The sequence below is a fragment of the Rhinolophus sinicus genome, chromosome 7 (assembly GCF_057876585.1).
Source record: "Rhinolophus sinicus isolate RSI-liver-muscle chromosome 7, RSI-T2T, whole genome shotgun sequence".
Classification (NCBI taxonomy): Eukaryota; Metazoa; Chordata; class Mammalia; order Chiroptera; family Rhinolophidae; genus Rhinolophus; species Rhinolophus sinicus.
The window spans coordinates 44,070,215-44,092,898 of record NC_142507.1 but is presented as its reverse complement, the minus strand read 5'-3'; the positions used below and the strand labels follow the sequence as shown (position 1 = coordinate 44,092,898).

The following is a 22,684-nucleotide window of genomic DNA, read 5'->3' as shown; positions in this document are numbered from 1 at the left end:
CGGTTTCCTCTGCTGATAAGATGAGAGGAATAATACCTGCTTTGTGGGGTTGCTGTGCTAATGTCGTGAGAAAAGCACAAACATTGTTTTTATTGGAACTCGCACAGGTTTAAAAGGAGAAGCTGCTTCTGCTCAACCTTCTTGAGTCAAGAGGATGGAATTTGGTACCGCCCAGGAATATTCCACGGGATTGGATTGAATTGAGGCAGTGGGCAGTCTATGCTTGTATTCCTTCCCTTTAATTCTCACTTCTTTCATTTTCTGCACGATCTGAGGTCGCTGGCTAAGCAGGGCTGGAAGGTGGTGCGACGAAGTTCTCCGTCACTTTTTCAGACTGCATCCTGCGTGGCAGTGGAGATGTGCTGCCACCTGGTGGTCACTGATGAGCATCGCGCCCCAGCTGGAACACCGGAATCAGCCTTTCAGATGCTTGAAACTGATGCCTGGAAGCTTCTACCCACTGACTCATGTAGCTCGAACCCCTCCTCACTGTCTCATGCCTAGAAACCTGGAACAAATTTAGAGTTAGCTGAACCCTTCTTTGCACTCTCCACTAGGGCCCAGAGACCTTCTGACACACGCAGTGTGGGCGGTGTGGGAGTGGGGGGTTTGGAGGGAGGGTGGGGGGCTCTGGTGGGTTGGGCACGGTCTCTTGGAACAGTTCCACTTAGCAGGGCAGGATTTCCTGTTACTCAGAGTGAAGAAACCTTGACCTCTCCCCCGCCCCTCTCACTGGCTCTAAGTGAGTCTCCTGAACTGTACAGGCTTCAGGAATCCCTGGTTCCCTGGCCACAGCTGGATTGGCTCAAGTCACAGAGCCCTAGTGAGAAGCCCCCTGGGGACAGTGGCTCCAGAGCAGCCCGTGGAGGCAGCCTTCTGAAAGGCCCAGTCTCCTCCCTGGGGCTTGACTGAGAGGCAGAGAAGGGAGAGGTGCTGGGGGAGGGGGAATAAAGGTTGGCCTACCGCCTTCCTGGGGTGACCCTGGGCTCTTGTTCTTTCTAAGCCTCTGCTGTTGGCTAGCATACAGCTCTGTAAAAATATAAGGTTTTGGGGAAGTGGCAATGGTGCCAAGAGGAAGTGAGCAAACTGATTTTGTGCAACTCTGCAAGCAGCAGTTGAGTCAGGGAGAGCCAGGCCCGGGCAGAAGCTGCCACCTTCCGTTTGCCTGACATCCTGTCTCAGCAGCCGTCTGCACCAGTTTTAGAGCGCCAGCATCCTTTCCTTGGGCCCCTGCTAATGCTGCATCTTGCGCTATTGCAGGCTGGTTGCCGGGGCTTCCCAGGCTTTTCTGAGAAGCTGCAAAGAATCTGATGAACCATCTCTGGCCAGTCTCTCAGAATGTTAAGCAGAATTCCAAGGGCAAGATTGCAGCCTTGTGGTTGAGCTGTGTCCAGTTGCATCAGCCCAGGGAGGCTCCAGGCCAGGGATGGGGACAGGTGAGGCCTTGCCCTAGGACTCCCGTTGCTTTTCCTGTGATTCCGGCCCAGGATCTGAATCCCAGATCTTGGCCTCCTCCATGGAGTTCAGGTTCTTCTAGTAGAACTGAAACAGACATGACCTTTTGTTTGGATGGAAAAATCCCCCGAACGATGTTTCACTTATAATTTATTTTATTGTTCAAATGAAATTCTTTTTGGCCCCTCGGTCCAACGAAAGTTTTTCTTTCTGGCCCAGAGCTCCCCTTGGGGCCTCCGTTCCTCCACCAGTGGCCTGCTCAATACAAGTGTTTCTCTGGTTCCTCCATCTCTTCTTAACTCAGAGCTGGAGCTGGACCTACATTACGCTTGTGCTTTGCTCCCATGACCTTTGGCTGCCTCTTTCTTTTCCAGGCGTGAGGTTAGAACCTGTTGATACTATGGCCACATCAAATCTAGGGACTCCTTGTACTTGTGAAAGCTTCGTGTGGTCGGTCGTTCACTTGCTCATTTATTGAGCGAAGGCTGTGGTTCAAAACCTGCGCCCTTCCCAGGAGCCAGGAGTCTGGGATTGAATCCCAGCTCTGCCACTTCCTAGCTGAGCAAACCTGGGCAAGTAACCCTTCCGAACCTCCGTTAGCTCAGCAGTAATCATAGTGTCACTTTTATCAGAGACCATTGAATGAGAGCATGTAAGTAAAATGCTCAGCACTATAGCTGGTGTAATGGAAAGTGCTTCTCAGGTCCTAGCTGACTTATTGGTGTTATTTACCTAGGGCTCAGTGTATGTCCCCTGGCTCACTGAGGCACTTTCATTCATTGATCAATATACTAAGCACCTACCATCTGGCAGGCATTGTGGTAAGGGCTGGAAATGCAGACGTGAAAAGTGGAGGTCCCTGCCCTTTCAGAGCTTACAGGATAAACATAGCACATTGGGGTCCCGGGTGTGTGTGTGTGTGTGTGTGTGTGTAATGTGGAACCTTTTCTTCAAGGTCCTGTTTGGAAACAGTTTTGAAGGAATAGTGCTTGTTTTCTAGAGGCAGGGAAGAAGGGCCTTCCTAGCCGAAAAGAGCATGTGTGCGGGGAGAGGAAGTGAAAGAGCATGGCTCTGACCCACGGGGTGCTCAGCGGGATGGCACTGCGGTTTCTGGGGGAACCAGGCGACAGGAGGCTGCGGGGGCTGGGAGAGCCCATGACGAAGGGTCCCATCCACCATGCCAAGGAGTCTGGACTTGATCCTGGGGGCAACACAGAGTCTTTGGGGAGGACTCCCATGGTGGGGGGAAGGGGTAGGAGGTTGAGGTCATGAGAGAAGATAAGGGAAGCTGCTTCACCGAGAGTGGCTGTGGGCTTTGGGCTGTGGTGGGGGAATGGGTAAACCAGGTGGCTCTCCATCCTGGCCTCTCTGTCCTATTTCCCTGACTGCCCTTTGGTGTTCCCTTTACAGTGAAAAGGACACTCAGGGCACCGTTCTCTGCCAAAATGGTAAGCGACTGTGACACCTTTCCTCCTACCCCCTCAAATTGCCCCTCTGAGCAGTGATGGGCTCTGTCTACTCAGAAAACATAAAGGGTTTCCTTTCTTAGTGAGAGGAAATCCCCCAGGTCTGTGCAGAGAATTCTAGAAACAGAATTCCCAGGTGGGAAGAGGTGGCTTGGCTGCCGGCCCCACACGTGCTCTGTCTCTCCTTTTTCCCGTGGGTTATTCTCTCAGGGGCTATCCTGTCCCCAGGCTGCTCTGTCACTGATGCTTGGACAAAACCCGTCTCCTTGATTTCTCTAACCCAAATGAGATGGGCTGGTTTCAAACAGAGAAGAAAGGGGCAAGAATCTGCAAACACACACCAGTCAGGTTTCCAGCTCCAGCTGTCACCTCCATCCCTGAGACCTCTTCTGTTGGGCTGGGTCCATGGCTCAAGGACTTTTCCTGGCCCCCACCAACTTTCCTCTCCCCACAGCTTCTGGCCCATAAGCACACAAGGACCACAGTCTTTTTCTCAATGCAGGAGCTGTCCGTCGTCTGACCAGCTCTCAAACGTAGAGCAATCGTCTGTGCTCTGCTCCTTCCCTGGCCACTCCAGGTTGGTCTGAGAGCAGACCCTGGGCTGCCAAGCCCCCCAGGAAAACCACTCTTCATTTGTACAAGCGCCAGAACCAGGCAACACGACTCGTCCCTCCACCAGAGGGTCTTTCTCTCCCAAGGTTCTTTGTTGTTACTGGGTGGTGAGTGTCGGGGGGGAGGGTGCATTTTTGGGGGGAGGGTGAGTCGTCCAGGCTGAAAGATCGCTATATAGTGAGAACTTGTTTCCTTAGCACGCAGCATTCTGGAAATCGCTCTCTGTGACTTCCTTCTTCCAAGCAGTGATAAAGAAAGCGGTTACAGTAGAGACGTTTATGAGAGCCATGTGGAATCTGACGTAGCTTCTCAAGTTCCCGCAGTGCAGGGATGTGGGCATAGCCAACAGTGGAAAATGCTAGAGTGACGGGACATGCAGTCAGAGAGGGCTGCTCCTCCATGTCTGGGGGCTTTGCTCAGGGAGACCTGGCAAGTCTCGCACGGACAAGCAAGGCCCTCGGACAGGTGTGGACTTACCTGGGTGCAGCAAGGACCAGTGGGGGATGCGGAAGCAGAGCCAGTAAAGAAGGCCCTGGCAGGCCCTGGGCCGAAGCATCTCACCTGTGTCCCCATGAAAAGTGCTTGTTAGTAACCTCAGAACAACACGTTGTTACAGCTGCTTTTTATTTTGGGCTGTGGGTAGACTGGCACTTTAAGCTGAAAGTTATAAACCCTTCAATTCACTGTGTGGGCTTAGGTCCAACCGTTCCTCTTGTTGTCCCTCTACATAACCCTTTTGGGGGGCAGTGGGAAACACCTGAACTAGGTGGGCCTCAAATAATAATTGCCTTCAATTCGCAGGAGCTGAGACCAGGTGAACAACTTCCCAGAAGGGGCCTGAGTCTCAGACCCACACCGGTTCCTGCAGGGTGGGGGTGGGCTTTGAGGCACAAAGGTAGGAGGGGATTCCATGCGATCATGTACACATGTCGTCGTTTCTGTCATTTCCCCACGGCTGGTCATCCTGTTGTCCAGTCGTTCCTCAAATAGGTTCAACACAGGCAGTTGCTAGTGTGAGGGCATGGTGGGTGCGTGGGCTGAGGAGAGATGGAAGGGTAGCAGATGTGATGCTTATGGGGTGTGCTGAATTTTCCCTCTTCTGAGCAGGGAAATCTTAGCTTGTCCCTTTGGCAAAAGAGTTTTGATACAAAGGCTGGGTTCTGGCTGTGCCCCTCAAAGAGTGGGGGGCTTATAAACAACAGAACTTTATTTCCCACGGTTCTGGAGGCTGGGAAGTCCAAGAGCAAGGTGCTGGCAGAAGCCGTGTTTGCTGAGGACCCACTTCCTGGTTCATAGAAGGGGTGAGGGAGGTCTGTGGGGTCTCTTCAAAAGAGCACTAATCCCATTCATGAGGGATCCAGCCTCATGACCTCGTTATTTCCCAAAGGCCCACTTCCAAATACCATCACCTAGCGGGGCAGATTTCAACATATGAATTTTGGGGGAACACACCGAGTCAGTCTATACAGTATATGCACTAGAAAGAGTAAATTCTGGCTAAGATTAGGGACCTGCCACCAAAGTTTATTTCTTGTTGCTCTGTGTCTCCTATTTGCCTCATTGTCATGGTTTTTTGTTTTGTTTTGTTTTGTTTGGGGTTTTTTTTTGGTTGTTTTTTTGCTAAGCTGGCAGAAAGCCAGAATATTACGTACTCAGTACCCCCAGTTTCTCTCCCACCCACGCTGCACTCTGGTCGGTCCCCAGTGAATGTATGCTGAGGCTTCTCCAAGCCTCACACCCTCTGTTCTTTCCATCCTCTTACTGAGCGCTCCTGGCTCTGTGCTTCCTCTTGGCCCATCTCACTTCCTGAAACACCCCTGAAGAGAGCTGCTTATCTTGATGGCGCTTCAGTAGCCCTCAGGAGGCAGGGGAAGGCGGGGGCCCTGTGCACATCTATCTGGGGAAGCAAGACCATCAGCAGTTTCAGATTCAGCCCACACAGAACTGTCCTCCAGGCTTCCGGGAACCCATCCCAGAACTCACATCCCGGAACCTGCAGAGGGGCTGGAAGTGATTGCCCTGGGATGGGCTCTCTGTAAGGAGAGGGGGTCCTCCACGAGAGCGCCCCACCAGAGGAGAGAAGGAATGGATGCACTGTGAGTTTTAGACTGCTGCCGTTGCACCGGGACCTCTGGCAGCAGCTAGACTCACTGGCCTGCTCGGATCCTCTTTGCATGCCTGTCCCCTTGGAGGCTCCTCTGGGAAACCAAGATGCCTATGAACGGCACGGCCATGTTGCTGGCCAACTACATGTACATCATCATGGAGATTGTCATTGGGCTGTGCGCCATCGTGGGCAACGTGCTGGTCATCTGGGTGGTCAAGCTGAACCCCAGTCTGCAGACCACCACCTTCTATTTCATTGTCTCCCTGGCCCTGGCTGACATTGCTGTTGGGTTGCTGGTCATGCCTCTGGCCATTGTCATCAGCCTGAGCGTCACAATCCACTTCTACAGCTGCCTTCTCATGACCTGCCTGCTCCTGATCTTCACTCACGCCTCCATCATGTCCTTGCTTGCCATCGCTGTGGACCGATACCTGCGGGTCAAGCTCACGGTCAGGTAACCTGCTGGAAGAAGGGGTGATGTGAGGCAGTGACACAGGTGCCTGGGAAATGGGGCTCCAAACTTCAGATCCCAGACTTTTTGAGTGGCACATGAATCCAAAGTGGCCTCTGAGATGGAAAGAGCTTCTTTTTGCCATTTGATGTGTGAGGGGTTTTGCAATGATGAGATGAGACTCAGGAATTAGAAATAAGAGGAACGCCTCTCCGCTGACTGGAGTGTATGCTCCAGTGTACGGAGTGTGTGCTCTCTCAGCCAGGGGAGCTAAAGATGATAAAAACTTGATGCATCTTTGATTAGTAAAAAATGCTCTTGACTTTTAGAAACGATATAAACTTACTGGATAAGATAAAGAACAGACAGATAAGAATAAGAGGAGATAATCTGATAGTGCCATTCTTTGCAAACTAAGTTATTTTAACTTTGCTTCCTCTTCCATGTTGAGAAGGGTTTCAATAAAGTTCTCCATTGCACAAAGTACTAATAATCTTTCGTGGGACCATGTGAACAGAACAGACCACCAAATGGAGAAATCGAGTTCCCCACGTATCTTGACCACAACTGTCTCATGTTTCTTCTCTCTTCTCTTGGAGTAAACAGCATGGCGAGGCAGTTATGGACAAGCTTTCGATACAAACAAGCCTGGGTTCAAATCCCAGTCCTTGAAATCTGATCTTGGGCAAGTGACTTAACTTTCTCTGCTTCAGTTCCTCATCTAACCCATAGTGGTTAAGAGGCTCTGAATTCAGCCCTACCTCTTTTCGATTTTAGCTTCGCCATTTCTAGTTTGTACAAGTTACTGGTCTATTTCATTTTTCTCACCTACAAAATGGGGGCAATAATGAATTGCATTGTCCCACGCCATCCTCATAAGATTGCGTTAACATGTGTAAAGTTCTTAGCAAAAATGCCTGGCACACAGTCTTTGTTCAAGAAATGGTAACTATTAATATAACTACCACTCTTACCATCAATGAAATGGAGATTATCATAAAAATATCTCTCGTTTGTCGGGAGATTTCTTCGGGAGAAAGTGTCCTGAGTACATAGTATTTAACAAAATCAGGTTCCTTCTTGCAGTCCGTGTAGAATGTTGCCAGGAAGGATGGTTTACGGAGAAATGGTGACTCTTATTGGATGAGCCTTTCAACGTCCCAGAAGCATTTCAACATGACCTTCCCAACTCCATGGATTTGTTTAACTCAAATACCAAGTGTAGCTGCCAGTGCAAGAAGAGAGGCAGGGCAGATACAGGACAGGCAAACATGCTTTGAGGAGATCATTTCTCACCAGGTAGATGATCCCAGGAGACTTAGATAATTCTTACCTCCCAAGAATTGAAGAATTCTTGGGCTGAAAAGGGACTTGTGCGTGAGGAGTGCCAGGCAACATGTGCCTGGTCCATTCTAGATTGTAATTCTTTAGACAAGTCCCCGAGAGAAGTCTGCGGATTTTTATCTAATCATGGTCTGCTCATCTTGTCTTCAGGTCCACTAGAATTTAGCCGGAATCGTCGTAGAATGCCAACACTCTCCCCCTCTCTCTCCTTTCCCAGCTCTGTCTCCCTGCACCTTTGAGCAATTCCAGCTGGGAACTCACTAGCTCTCTTCCGTTCAAACAGATACAGGAGGATCACCACGCAGAGAAGAATATGGTTTGCCCTGGGCCTTTGCTGGCTGCTGTCCTTGCTGGTGGGACTGACCCCCATGTTCGGCTGGAACATGAAACTGACCTCCGCGTACTACAGAAATGTGACCCTCCTCCCTTGCCAATTCCGTTCCGTCGTGAGGATGGACTACATGGTCTATTTCAGCTTCTTCACTTGGATTTTCATCCCCCTGGTTATCATGTGCGTCATCTACATCGACATCTTCTGCATCATCCGGAACAAACTCAGTCAGACGAGCTCCAAAGAGACAGGTGCGTTTTATGGACGGGAGTTCAAGACAGCCAAGTCTCTGTTCCTGGTGCTCTTCCTATTTGCCTTGTCCTGGCTGCCTTTGTCCATCATCAACTGTATCATCTACTTTGATGGCGAGGTGCCCCAAGTCGTGCTGAACCTGGGTATCCTGCTGTCCCACGCCAACTCCATGATGAACCCGATCGTCTACGCTTACAAAATAAAGAAGTTCAAGGAAACCTATCTCTTGATCCTCAGAGCCTGTATGATCTGCCAGCCCTCTGATTCCTTGAACCCAAAAATCGCACCGATTTCTGAGTAGGGATCCGTGGAAGACAACTTGTCCGTCCCATTGACCTTCAGATGCGACACCAACACCCCCTTGAGGGCCTATCAATCTGGGCCACGGGCTCTCACATCCTCGATTCCTCCCACTGATGTGGGGAGCGTTTGGCCCGTTGCCTTCAATTGTACCTCTTCTATTACAACCCTCTTCCTCTAATTCAATTGTTTTGGTCTTATCCTTCTTCCCTGATTCGATTTTCTGGATGCCTGACGTGAGGACAATGCTCTATTGTGACTGCCTGTTCTCCTTCTTGGCAAACTGGAGAAGTCATGGACTCTGAAGGCGGCCTCACTGACTTATTGACAAAAGGCCCCATTTGGGCCGGACAAGTTTTTGATGGTGATTCAGTTCCATTCCATGGGGGAACTAAGCAAAGAACCCTACTCTCAACAGAAGGAGTGAACTGAGTGAAAGGGGGCCAGGGCGGGGGAAAGGGGACGGGCTTCAACTGCTGAATCCACCTGTAAATATATTTGAGTAAATCAAAGATGAGAGCGTGCTGTTGTGTAGCTGTTTGCTGAGGGTCAGGGTCACTTGGGGCTTGAAGACACGGCTGGCTGATCTGAGGCATGTGGCATGTTGACTTGTGTGAATTCTGGGCCCCTCACTTGTGGCCCCGGAACACCCTGCGCTTTTTTCCTGGGCTGGTCAGAGCCTTTGTCAAATTTATGAGCCCCTGATTGATCGTTAGAGAAGGGACGATGCTCTCTCTAGACTCTAGACTCTCTCTAGAGCTAAGCCCTCATATTTCCTCTGGTGGATCATCTTAATAGGAGTAGTAGGGGTGGGGCAAAAAAAGAAACACTGGATCGTTATAATCTGTTGCGCTTGTTCTCTGCGCAAAGCACCTGGCATACATTATCTCTTTAGGTCCTGACAATCTTTGAGGTAGTCGCCACCAGTACTATCCTTTCAATTTTGCAGAAGAAAACATCTGAGGCACAGAGAGGTTAGGGAACTTGTCCGTGGTCACACGATTCACAAGCAGTAGAGCCAGGATTTAAACTCAGCCCTGCCTGATGGGAGAACTCCAGCTTCTAAACACCTATTCTCAGACATGAAAAGGGACTTGTAACTTCTCCAAAGTCCAAACTCTCAAGTTCACCGAATGTACAGTTAATTAGTAAATACATGGGGACTGCTGGGTTTTTGTCTGTCTGTCTGTCTGTCTGTCTGTCTGTCTGTCTGTCTGGTTTTGCCTTCGCTACTATTGTTGAGCTCTCATTAATCAGGATATCAGACAGGGATAGAGTTCCAGGCAAATCACTCAAGCATTGACTGTGGCTTTGGACGTTCAAGGTGACATCGCTGGGTTGCTCTATCCAAACGTGCAGCTATGAACTCTTTCTCCCATGACAATAAATATACAAACTCAATGAGAGCAGCAAGATGGAGATTTCAATTAAACCACATCAAAGAGGATAAGTGAACTGAAAATGTTTTTATGAATTCTTAGCCAGTTCTGAAAATTTATCCTAAACCGAATCTTAGGCTGGAGACTGATAACCATACTTATCTCGTTAACATTTCATTTCAGGAAAGGGTCCTTTTTTCTCCTCCTATCACCCCAGGAAGAATCAACACTTCTGGGAAGTTTGAGGTGGTCACCCCACCCCCTACTTCCTGACTCCATTCGCAATCATATCTTAGAGGCTGAAGACTGGGACACAAGTCCCATTGTCCCTGTGGGTCCCTGGGAGTGGGAGGGACTTTAGTCCTGACGGTCTCCCGTTCAGTATTTTGGGGGATACTTTTCTTGAAAAATTCAACCCACTTCCCTTTTTTTTTCTCTTCTTAATGATATCCCTTTATTTGATTCAAGGCTTTCCCCCTGAATTAATTTTTGTTTTTGTTTTAAAATGCCACTCCAGGACGAGACCCTGGGTTTATTTGGGGGCTTCTGGTGACCCTGGCACACTCTTCTGCCCAGTTGGAGACTTGAGGGAGTGCTGGTTAGTTCTCAGTCCCAAGGTAATCTTCACACAGGTTTAATTTACAGTCTGGAACCTTGTTGCTGTAGCAACACTTAGCACCTGCGCTTTTTGGAAACTTGATTTAAAGTGATCATTTCCCTCAAAACAAAACAGCCGTCTGTCCCGGGTCATCTGGTGTCACCAGATGAGCTATAGCTCCCGAGTTTCAATAAAACCCATTGTTTTCGCTTTGCTTTTCTCCCTTTTCCCTCCTTCTTCCCTTCTCTTTCTTTTTCTTCCTGACAGCCACTGCTGAACAAACCCACGGAGGGTTTGAATGGAGTTGATATTTTTTTGGTGGTTTGGGGGTGGGGGGTCAAATGGCCATCTCCTGAATTAAGTAAGGTGTTTGTTTCATCAGCCAGAGAAAGCCCTTGAAGTGAAAATGTCTTTTGGAGCGAATTCAAAAAAGATGAACCAAGAATCACGAGTGAGGAGCTTGGGTAGAAGTGGTGAGTTCTTGTTTCAGGTTTAGAGATAATGTCACAGAATCTCCCTGACTCTATCTCCTGGCTAGCTGTCCTTCAGCTGAACAGTTAAGAGTGGCTGTTGGGCTTTTAAAATTTTTTTATATGATATATATATTATTTATATATAATTTTATATAATTTTATATAATATATATATTATTTTTATATAATATATATATTATTTAATAATATATATATTATTTTAAATAAAGGAATAAGGTGAAAAGATCACCCAGACAAAACCGAGGTTGCTTCTCCTCTGGAACAAAGGTAGCTAGATTTTGAGTAGCTGGGTTTATTTACCCAATTTTTTATCAAGTCAACTGTGGAAATAAGTGAAGACCACATGAGGAAAGCAAAGGTTATTTATTCCGAGTTTGCTGTAGCAAGGGAGTCAGCCACCGTCACTCGTGTGTTAGCTGAGACCCAGAGACCGGCAGAGGAATGGGAAAGCTCTACAGCGGGAAACATGGAGGCCTCAGGGGGCCCTGACTGGAGGCTGTGGGCCTGGGGGAGCTGTGGGGGGCTAACTGGAAGGGGGCATCCTGTGGGATTGCTTAGGGGTGCACATGTGGCTTCCTCTGGTTGGTCCCAAGTTGGAAGCAGGGCAGAATGAGGGAAGTTGTCAGTCACCAAGTCCTGGCCATTTGGGGCTGATTGCTTACAGGGGTTATTGCTTGGTGTTCTGGACGGCTGCTGGAGACGGTGGTCTGACTTCTAGCAGGCCGGCTTCCTGGGCCGGTTACTGTAGATAAGGGGCTGGTTTCCTGGGCTGGTTATGGGCCAGAGTACTGTTTTCACACATGGTCTGGCCATTGTCCATTCGTATATCTAGTCTCTTGCAACTAGATGTACATTTTCTAGAGAAACTCTGCCCTTAGATACTATACTGGGTATGATGGGAATAAAATTTAGGCTTTCTCTTGCCCTAACCACTCACATGATGTGGTGTTATGTAAAGTCTCTTCGTAAACTCTAAAGTGCTCTACAATTTTGCAGTATTGTCACTATTGAGGGAGAAGAATAATATGATGGAAAGAACTTTTTTTTCCCCTTCACATTCAGCATAAATCATAGTGGCTGTACTAGCTGCATGAACTTGGGCAAGTTACTTAAACTGAGGCTCACTTTTCCTCATTTGTAAAATGAGACAAATAATACCTGTGTCAAAATTCCGTGTTTTTTTTTTTTTTACTTTTCATTATGGACATTTTCAAGCATACACAATCGGAGAGACTAGAATATCAAACCCTTATCTGTCTACCTATCATCCTGCTTTAATAATGATCAACTTATAGCCAATCTTGTTTCATTTATACCCCCACCCACTCACCTGTTCCACTCTAATTATCTTGAAACTTGGACATCAAATTATTTCATCTGTAAACATTTCAGTTTGTAGTTCTAAAAGACATTTTTAAAAATTATCAATTGGTTTATTCTTATTACCCATTTACTTTCTTATTTTCACATCTAAAGAGTGCAAATTAAGTCTACTCTTAAGAGGCAGCAAGAGGGGGACACGGTGGCTCAGGCGGTTAGAGCTCAGGCGGTTAGAGCTCCGTGCTCCTAACTCCGAAGGCTGCTGGTTCGATTCCCATATGGGCCGGTGGACTCTCAACCACAAGGTTGCCAGTTCAATCCCTTGAGTCCCGCAAGGGATGGTGGGCAGCGCCCCCTGCAACTAAAATTGAACACAGCATCTTGAGCTGAGCTGCCGCTGAGCTCCCGGATGGCTCAGTTGGTTGGAGCGTGTCCTCTCAACCACAAGGTTGCCAGTTCTACTCCCGCAAGGGATGGTGGGCTGTGCCCCCTGCAACTAGCAATGGCAACTGGACCTGGAGCTGAGCTGCACCCTCCACAACTAAGACTGGAAGGACAACCTGAAGCTGAACAGAACCCTCCATAACTAAGATTGAAAGGACAACAACTTGACTTGGAAAAAAGTCCTGGAAGCACACACTGTTCCCCAATAAAGTCCTGTTCTCCTTCCCCAATAAAATCTTTAAAAAAAAAAAAAAAGAGGCAGCAAGAGAACAATCACACTAATAGTCGGAAGTCTAATAGACACATCTGGTTATTCTCTGTAACTCTGGGCCTTCCTTTGGCTTTAGAACATCACTTTTTTTTTTCTTTTCTTGGGCATTGCACTGATATCTATCTGCAAGCAATTCATTTCTCTTTCTATTGTTACTTCCTTTGGTTTTATGGTACCAACGTTGGTACCAAACAATCTGATTTAAAAAAGGGCAGAGAACCTGAATAGACGTTTCAAAGGGGGATTACAGAGGTATGAAAAGATGCTCAGTGTCACTAACCACCAGGGAGATGCAAATTAAAACCACAAGGAGATATCACCTCACACCTGACAGGATGGCTATCATCAATAAATCAACAAACAAGTTGGTGATCCCCTGGCGAAAAGGGAACACTTGTGCACAGTTGGTGGGATTGCAAATGGGTGCAGCCACTATGGAAAACAGTATGGCGTTTTCTCAAAAAATTAAAAATAGAACTACCTTATGACCCAGCAATTCCACTTCTGGGTATTTATCCAAAGAAATCCAAAACACTAATTTGAGAAGACAAATGCGTCCCTACATTCACTGTAGCATTATTTACAATAGCCAAGATATGGAAGCAACCTAAGTGCCCATCAATAGACAACTGGATAAAGAAGAGGTGGTATTAGGCTGGTGGAAAAGTAACTGCGGTTTTTGCAATTATTTTTAACCTTTTAAACTGCAATTACTTTTGCGCCAACCTAATACATATATACGATAGAATAGTACTCGGCCGTAAAAAGAAAATGAAATCTTACCATTTGCGACAACATGTGGAATCTATAAAACAAAACAAACAACAGAAACAAACTCACAGATACAGAAAACAAACTGATGGTTGCCAGATGGGAGGGGGTTTGGGGCGATGGATGAAAAAGGTGAAGGGATTAAGAAGTACAAATTGGCAGTTACAAAAGCAGTACAGCATAGGAAATAGAGCCAATAATATTGTAATAACTATGTATGGTGTCAGGTGGGTACTAGACTTATTGGGGGATCATTTAGTAAGTTACATACACGTCTGATCACTATGTTGTACACCTGAAACTAATATAATATGGTAGGTCAACTGCAATTGAAAAATTAAAAAGTCTGGAGGCTGCAGCCCTGGCTGTTGACACCCAAACACCCAGATTTTCACCGGCTTAGGCACGTCTGCTACTGACAGCATCATTCTCCAACCCTGACCCCACTCTGCAGTGAAGTGGCAGGGTCCACGTGGGAGTCGGGGACGTTAGGGGTCTCCTCACTAGTCTTCCTCTCAGATAAATAGGAACTGGGCCTCCAAAACTGGGCAGACGAGGAGTGGCCTCTGGTGACACCCGGAATGTCAGCGGGAGAAGGCACAGTTGCCAGCAATGGTATGTGTGTACGTGCTCTTCTGAGTGTGTACAAGGCTTATTGTGCCAGTGTGGATTTATCCAGGAGGGGAATCTCCATTCCTGTTTTGGGCTCTGCCCGGAAGCCCTGGATTTTCTCAGTTGCCCTATATTATTATATATGTTTAGGTGTGTGGATGGCATCCCTCTGATGAAGTACGCTCGTGCAGTGCACAACCTTGATACCCAGCCATGGCAGCCCTGCTTGGATGAACTGGTTGTTCCTTTTCCCCCTGGTTTCTCCAAACAGGACAAAACCATCTTAAGCTCCAAGATACCTGTTTCCCTTAAACAGATCCAGGCTACCTGAGGTTCCTGTGTACTTCTTGCCATTCCAGTTGGAGGTGCACTTCCTTCCGGTCATGGGGCTTTTTATTCTGCTCTCCTTGACTGTCTTTTCAGGTAAGACATGGGGCAGAAACATCGCCAGCCTTCCAAACTTCCCAGGGACTTTGCATTTCCTCTTCCTCTCCTACTGGTAGTTCCTGCTTATTAGCTTGAATGGCGGAAGGAGTGGGATGGGGAAATAAAAGGAGGTGAACATAGATCTTGTCCAAAACAGTCCTCATTCTTAACTCTGACTAGAGGGTTGTGGGGAATTTGAAACCCTCAGCTGCAATGAAGGCTCTGTATTCTCTCTTTCAGTTCAAGTTCCCCTTAAAAATGTTGCGCAGATGTGTAAGGCTGGGACTTTCCCCTTTCGGCTCACGCCTGCCTCCATAGATGACACTCAGAGGAGTGGGTTGGCCCTGTTTCTACCACCCTCCAGGCTTGTGGCCTTGAGAGTTGCCGCACGTCTCCTGGGTCAGCATGCATGCCTGTAAATCGATCATCACACGAATCTCTTTGTGGAGTTAATACGAGAACAACAGATCAAGTCCTTTTAATGGTTTTGTAGGCTGGTCCCACCCACAGCAAGCTCCATTTGATGCAGCATTTGAGAGGACCCCAGCACATATCCGAAAGGCTGAGAGACGGGGGCTCTGCTGCCCCTCTCTCTTCTCTTTGGTCAGACACTTCCCCAGCCATGGTCAACCTGGATGTGGTGGGCACGATTTCCGCGTTCTGCAATATCCTGAGATGGTGGAGGTGGTCACGCTGGTCTTGTATGGAGGAAATACGAAGCTCTTAGTCCCTAAGGACACAGCCCAACTCCCTCTGTGTTTCAGCCCAATACAGCCAGCAGAAGCCTCCAAACCTTCTCACGCTCTTTTTGAGGGTCCAGGTAGCGCGGGGGACTGGGGGTAGAGGATCTATACCTCAGGCTTTTCAGGTCTCCTGCCAAGCAATGGTAAGAGGCCTTCTCAATTCTGGCACAGCGGGGTCCATATTTTCCTTGCCCAGGGAAAAAGACTTTTCCAGGGCTGCTGTGTTAGTTTGGTAAGCCTGCTGCAACAAACACTACATGCTGGGCGGCTTAGACAACAGAAATTTGTTTCCTTGCAGTCCTGGGGGTTAGAAGTACAAGATCAAGGTGTTGGCAGGTTTGGTTTCTACTGAGGCCTCTCTCCTTGGCTTGCAGACGGCTGCCTTCTGACTCTGTCCTCACATGGTCCTCCCTTTGTTGTCTGAGTCCTAACCACCTGTTTTTTTTTATAAGGACAGCAGTCATATTGAACGAAGGCCCATTGTAATGACCACATTTTAACTTAATTACCTTTTCAAAAGGTCCTATCTCCAAATACAGTCACGTTCTGAAGTACGGGGGGTTAGCACTTCAGCATGTGAATTTTAGGGGGATACCTCTCAGCCCATAACAATTGCCAACCCCAAACAAGCAAAAAAAATCAGCCTCCAAGGCTTTAATTTTTTCCCCAGGAAGGCAGGAGCTGCAATGTGTGTAAAAGATTGATGATGTATGCGTGCGTGTGTTTGACAGAAGTCATGGTCATGGACGGCAAACTTAAGGAAAGCTTCACGCCGGACATGGCGTCTGCTGTCTGCAACTACCATGCCCACTATAAGGACCCCCCCAAATACTGGTGCCGAGGCTATTTCCGGAGTTACTGCAACATGATCGCCTTCACACCCAGCAGTACAGACCGCGTGGCCCTGAGGGACACCAGAAACCAGCTCATGGTCACTGTGTCCTGCCTGACCAAGGAGGACACGGGCTGGTACTGGTGTGGCATCCAGCGGGACTTTGCCCGGGATGACATGTATTTCACCGAGCTGGTGGTGACTGACAACAGAGGGAACCCTCACCAGGGATTTCTGGTCTGTGAAAGGTGAGGGTCATGCCAGGGGTCTGCTTGGGGGTAACCTATAGTGGGGACGTTGGTTGGTGTCATACTCCCTGAAGCCAGTGAGCACCAACTCAGGCCCCCCTGAGCTTCTCTGGTCTCTCCTTCCCTTCAAAGTACGGTGGTTGCTGATGGAGTTGGGGGGAAAGAGGGCATCTGGGCCTCGGGGTGGGTGCTCCTGGAACCTTCCTTCCCTCACAGCGACCTGGTTCATGGAACTTGAAAGGGGCTCGTGGGGGCTGACAGTGTGAGAGCTTTGCGCTGCTGGTCAGGAAAGGCGTTGAGGTTGTTAGTTAGGAAGCCTCTGTGCTCTGTGACCAGCCTGGCACGTCTGGAATCTTGAACATTAGTTTCTTGAGAGGTGACCGCGGCTGCAAAAAGTGACCGAGGCGCCTGGATGAGCACCCTCACAAACCGCCCACTGAATTTCATAATTGACAGGTCAAACTGGTCAGCATTCGCCTTTGAGAAGTGCTGCAGGGCGGGAGGAAGCTGGAGCCTGCAGGGAGGGAGGAGTCTGTCTAAGCCCCTCACTTGCACCTTTGGGCCACAGAGCTCAGCAAAGGATCTCCAAATGCTCACAAAATTCTCCCGTCAACCACGGAAACCCTTTTTACGCCAGAAAGACTTTCTCTTAGGCAGAGAGCTTAGGGAAAGCCCTAGTCTTTCTCTTTTATCGCCTTTGGTTTCTCATTGTTTCCATTTCTAGAAGGAGCATCTTTTTTTCTATCACAATCCATAGTACAATGCCAGTAGGAAAACAAAGCAGGACCTAAGTGGAGCTGTGGGAAGCCCCGTGCTGGTGCTAGAGAGAGAGTCTTGCTCACCGCTGACCAACTGGTAATTTGTCCAACGAGGATCTTACTGAAGGTGTGACATCCTTCCCACCTGCAGTGTTTCTACTTTGTGTGGTTCTGCTTTTACTTAGCTGTGTAGTTTTAGGCTCAGGACGAGAGCGATTCCACCTAAATGTGCTCCTTAGTTTAAAGGAAACACATACACCCACTCCCGTTTGGAGGGATTGTTTGGAGGAGGCAATGTGGGTGGTCACGGTGGAACTTATCCCATTGGGTTTTGGTGGCTGTCAGAAGCATGATGCGGCAATTATGTCACCTATTGATCAGGTCTCTAGAGCCTCTGGTGTCCCCTTTCACAGCCCTCAGCCTGGGACTCTCTAACCCGGGGCCACTTCTAGTCCCCACCGGGCTTTTGAGCACTTCTGCAAAGGTGCCCCTTCCTCTAGGTGCATGGAGCCCAGTGGCAGGGTGCCTGGTTTAGCAAGCAGGGTGTGGGCTGGATTTTAGCTCTGACTTGTTCTCTCAGCCTTGTGTCCTGGGCAGGGCATGTTCACACCCCTGTACTTTGTGCCTCTGCGTGACCCAGCCGTCACCCAGACCCCACATGCTCTGGAGCTTGGGAGAATGACAGGCAGAGACGCAAGTTGCAGCAGGCTGGGCCTGGGAATGGGCCTTGCTTGACTCTCCACAAATCCTTTCCAATGCAGAACCATCACGCAACAAGAACAGAAGCTGCAGGTCTTCCAAAGGTGTGCACCAGGCAGATGAGTCCAGGTGAGCAGTAACTGAGGAGACAAATTGGCTGGGGGGAGGGACGCAGCAACAACGGACCAGGCGGTTGACTTGCACGGACCACACCAACCACTTTTCAGCTGCGTGTTGTCTCTCCAGTGGAACTATGTGTCTTGATTGTGCCTTCTTGGTTTCTTTCAAAAGGAGATATATATAGTTCAGGACTCCTGGCTGTGTCGACAAAAAAACATCCAGCCTAAGAGAAAACTTGTAAGAGGTAATGTGAGCCAAACTGACGACAATTGCGGGAAGCAAAATCTCAACGGATTGAGAAAATGCTCTGGAAAATGGCCGTTTTGCCACTTATTTTGTACATTAGAATCAAAGAAGAAGGGTTACATGAAATCCACTAGTTGCAGGTTAAGGGGGTGAGAGAAAGCAAAGCGGGGAAATCTCTGGGATTGATAAAAAGTACATTGGAAAGACAGATACTTCTCTGACATTGGTGGACACAGGATAGTTAAGTTAGCATATTAATTCACATAGAGATGGTAATCGGGACAACAAAGGAGGGATTCTGGAGTTTCCTGCTCTGGTGTGGGGGGATGTGCCCTGATGGGTCCGGAAAAAGGCATTATTCTGACATTCCAAGGGTATGTTATCTTAGATGCAAAAAAGACAACAGACAGACTCATTTAAGGTCAAGACTGACCTTTGTCAAGGAAGCTACAGGCCTAAGACGTGACTACCCATCAGGGCCTGATTTTAGTTAGCAATTTTTATATTCAGACCACTGTATGTGGTTAATTTCTGTCTCTGAGTTTGTAGGGCCTGCCATGCTGGCCTCCCCTGAGCTTGTCAGATTTAGTATGTGGCCCTTTTTATGTCCACAGTTGCAAGCAGCAAAAATGCCCTGTCTCTATTTTAATTAAAAAGGAGAATTCGTCACAAGGAGAGAGCAGTGTCTCCAAAGTGCAAGGGCTGGGATGCGGCCGCCCTCAGAAACAGGAGCGTCAGCAGGACTGTATCTCTGTCTTTCATCTGCTACTCTCGTGTGGGTCAGCTTCCCCTCTCTCTGTACTGGCCTTTTACGCTTCAGTTTTGCCCTGGGAAAAGAGATCCATCTCCAGCTCCCGAGTTTATTTCTCCCCTGTTCGAGAGCCTAGTCAGTTTGAGACTGGATTCCCCTACTCCTGGTCTCAGGTTAGTTATAGAAGAAGGGGATCAGCCTAGCTGGGTCAGACACCCACCCCAGGTCCAATCAAGTGTAGGGGCCACTCTAAGGGAATACAAGCTGCCAGCAGCTACTGGAACCGAGTGGGGGCAGGGACAGGGCACTGGGGACAGATCCCAGGAAAAGGGATCTGAAAAGGGGAGCAGAAAGCCAAAAGATGGTTTCTCCCAAGGGATGTGAAACCTGTATGTGGTTCCTTCCAGGATGTCCATTGTCATCATCTGCATACTGACCAGGGTGGGGACCCTTTCTATAATCAGTCACTTGTCCCAAAGGCAGAGACGTCAGAGGAACAGAAGAGGTAAGTCGCAGTCTGGCGGTGGTGATTAGGGAAAATGGAAGGGGTCAAGGAGACGCCCTTGTTGCCTGGACCCCTGGAGGCCAATGCAGCCAGCCCGTGGAGCTGGCCTGCGGAGATTCTGCTTCACAGTCACAAAGGCACCAGGAGACGTCACAGAGAGAACACCGCAGCCTTCCTAAGTGGAGGTGTGCGTAGGCAAGGGAGGAGGCAGGCCCTGAGATGACCAACCGCACCACAGGTTCCAGGTCTGGAGAGCCACCTGCTTCCCCAGCAGACAAAGTGTGGGAGGCGGCCTTAGCCCTGATGGAAACATTTTGTTCCCCTGGAGGGACTGGGTGCCAAGGCTGCTGTCCATGGAGCTGGCGGGCCCGTAACAGGCATAGAACGGGCTCCTTGAGAAGGGTCAGGCATGGAAGAGGACAGGCCCAGGGCCTCAGCCCTCGTCTTGGGTCGCGGGAGGAGTGGCCTGTAAGCACTGTGCCTTCTGCCCTCGGGGGATTGCAGGTCAAGGCCCAGCAAGAAGCCAGAAAACCTGCCAAGTGTCTTCTGCGATCCCCACCCCTCTGGTAGGTCGCCTCTGTGACTCTGTCCTGAGCCCTGTGCTCCCAGTGACCTTATCTTCAGGGCTCCCTCTTCCTGCCCAGAGAACAGGAACTTCGTTCAGAAGGGGCTGAGCAGCTCTGTCTACCTGTCCTTTGGGGTCGTGTCAGAGAAACCAGAATACTCACGGCCTCCGGGGGGGGGATTCTGTGAGCCTCTCAAGCGGACACAGGGCGGAAAGCGCATCAAACACAAATGCCACTGTTTGGCCGATACGTTTTCAAACTTTGTTTTCTTCTTAGGCTCAGAAGCCCCAGGAATACCTTGGGCAATGGAGAGACTGTGAGGCGTAATTACAAAAACAGACTCTAACTCTTCCGGGTATGGAAAGGTAAAAGAAACATTTCAGAGAATGAGACACAACAAAGAAACTGGAGAGAGACACCTGTTAGTGAAACACAAAGGTCTTGAAGCAGCAGAACCTGAAATTCAAAGCTAAGGCTATAAGTTCTTATACTTTGCCTGTGATAATTTGGCCCCAGGGTCACAGCAGCAGCCCAAGAAATCAAGAGTGGCTCCCCCAGCATTCCTGCCTTTTGTCCTCTAAGAGCTTGGGGAACTGTGGAAGTGGGAGTATAGACGAAGCAACATCTTTCTCCGTTTTTTTTTGGTCCAAGATAAATCCCTTTGGGACACAACTGTAGTGTAGGTTTTTGCAAACACCATTGTCACTTCTTTAAGGCATGACCTTAGGCACCTTTTTATTTCTCTGGGCCTGTTTCCTTCTCTGTGTTTTTGAGGACCCCAGTCTCATCCTGCCCAGGACTCTTTATTCATACACTCAATTCATCCTTCGATAAAACAAGGACTGTGCTAGAAGCATGTGTCTTCATGGAGCTTATACTATAGAGCGGGAAGGAGACAAACGATTTCACTCACGCACACACACACTCACACACAATGTAAAGTTGTCAACTAGGGTAAGTACTGTAAAGACACATGGGTGCTATGAAAGTTGAGGCAATGGAACCCAAACCAATTCCTTTTTAGCAAGGAGTACTGTGTTTCCCCCGAAAATAAGACCTAACCATAAAATAAGCCTTCGCATGATTTTTCAGGATGACATCCCCTGAACATAAGCCCTAATGTGTCTTTTGGAGCAAAACTTAATATAAGATCTGGTCTTATTTTCGGGGAAACACAGTAGCCATGGACTGCTTCCTCATACTCAGTCAATTGAAGCATGGCAGTCTGAATCAAGGTCCCTTCTGGCTTTGACAGTCTTGAGTTCTGAAAGAGTCCAGTAGCATTCATATCACCAAAGTGTGCTAAGAGGTGAATGCAAGCCCCTCGTGCTAAGAGGTGAATGCAAGCCCCTCGTGCTAAGAGGTGAATGCAAGCCCCATGTACCAAGCTTTCCTATTGACTGACCAATGAACTTCAAAGTAATGACATCTGATTTCAGCCCTGAAAACGAACTTTGGTGTTTAGTCCCCATAAAGCCCTCATAAGAGAGCTGGCAACTTTTGCTGAAGAGACACTCAGCAGAGGTAGGCAGGAGATCGCAACTTAATTTTCCCTTCTGTCTCCAACAAAGTAGACAGCTCTTTGAAGCCCCTCTCACGTGTCCTGACTCTAGAGGAAACTGAACAGATGTGACTGAAGATTTCTTTTATTCAGTTCACAAATAAAGTGATGTGACAATAGACTCACCATGACAACCGTCCCATGTCTTAGGGACTGATTCTTATCTCTGTGGTGTTGTGAAGGGCTCTTTAACCACACCAGCAGTCATTTGTAGCTAGGTAAGAATAGAGATAGCCAGAGGAGCTATGCGAGGACAGCCTGAGCAAGGCTCAGATAACATCTCCAGATCTTAATTCTCATTGCTTTGAGCTAGCTGGACGTGTGGGGCAGAATCTTGGGGGGGGGGGGGGGGGGGCAGGAAATCCCTTGTATTTCATTTGTGAGCCAATAAATTCGTAACTAGTGTTGAATGAAATCCCAAGTATGACTAACTTCTCCCAGGATATCACTGGAGAAGTATTTCTGGAAAAGTATCGTTTAAAGTTAGAATAATATTCCAATTTATTCCTGAGTTGGTATTACATGAAGGAGAGAAAGGCTAAATCCGTGGTTCTCAGGTTCTCTTGGTGAAAAGACCTATATGGCAAACTGCCCCCAGACTGCATGGATGCTGCTTTTGATCAATGAGAAACCAAAGGGGGATGACTTAAGTGAAATATTCCTTCAAATCAGGGAACACAAATCAAGACCAAGGCACCAGCAACCGTGGGTGCAAGTGAGGTGATCCTATAATCAATGCCAGAATTACCAAAAGCTCTTAGCGCCCACCTGCATCTCTGCACCCTCTCTCCCCATGTAGTGTGTCTCCTGCTATTTCACCATCACTGACTCAGCTGCCCTCATAAAAAAGCCTGCTCTTATGGTTCTTCTAATAGGGTGCTGGCCAGTCTCAGTGCTTCGGATGCCCAAATGACCCTCTTGTCTGAGCAGGCCTGGGACAGGGGGATGGGCTCTTGGCACAATTGTGTACATGCCCTGCATAGTTAGTCTCAAGGTCTAACAAAGTCTTTCATGAACACGGT

General features: G+C 48.4%; 1 protein-coding gene across 1 annotated transcript; it reads left to right on the top strand.

Moving 5' to 3' along the window:
- The first annotated feature begins 3,700 nt into the window (after nucleotides 1–3,700).
- On the top strand, nucleotides 3,701–21,734 carry LOC109446734 (transmembrane domain-containing protein TMIGD3-like). Its single transcript, XM_019730435.3, is given in 7 exon segments — nucleotides 3,701–6,094; nucleotides 14,524–14,630; nucleotides 16,108–16,421; nucleotides 16,423–16,456; nucleotides 17,976–18,042; nucleotides 19,438–19,535; nucleotides 21,673–21,734. Coding segments are annotated over 7 exon segments (1,032 nt in total). The 5' UTR covers nucleotides 3,701–5,744.
- The last annotated feature ends 950 nt before the right edge of the window (nucleotides 21,735–22,684 follow it).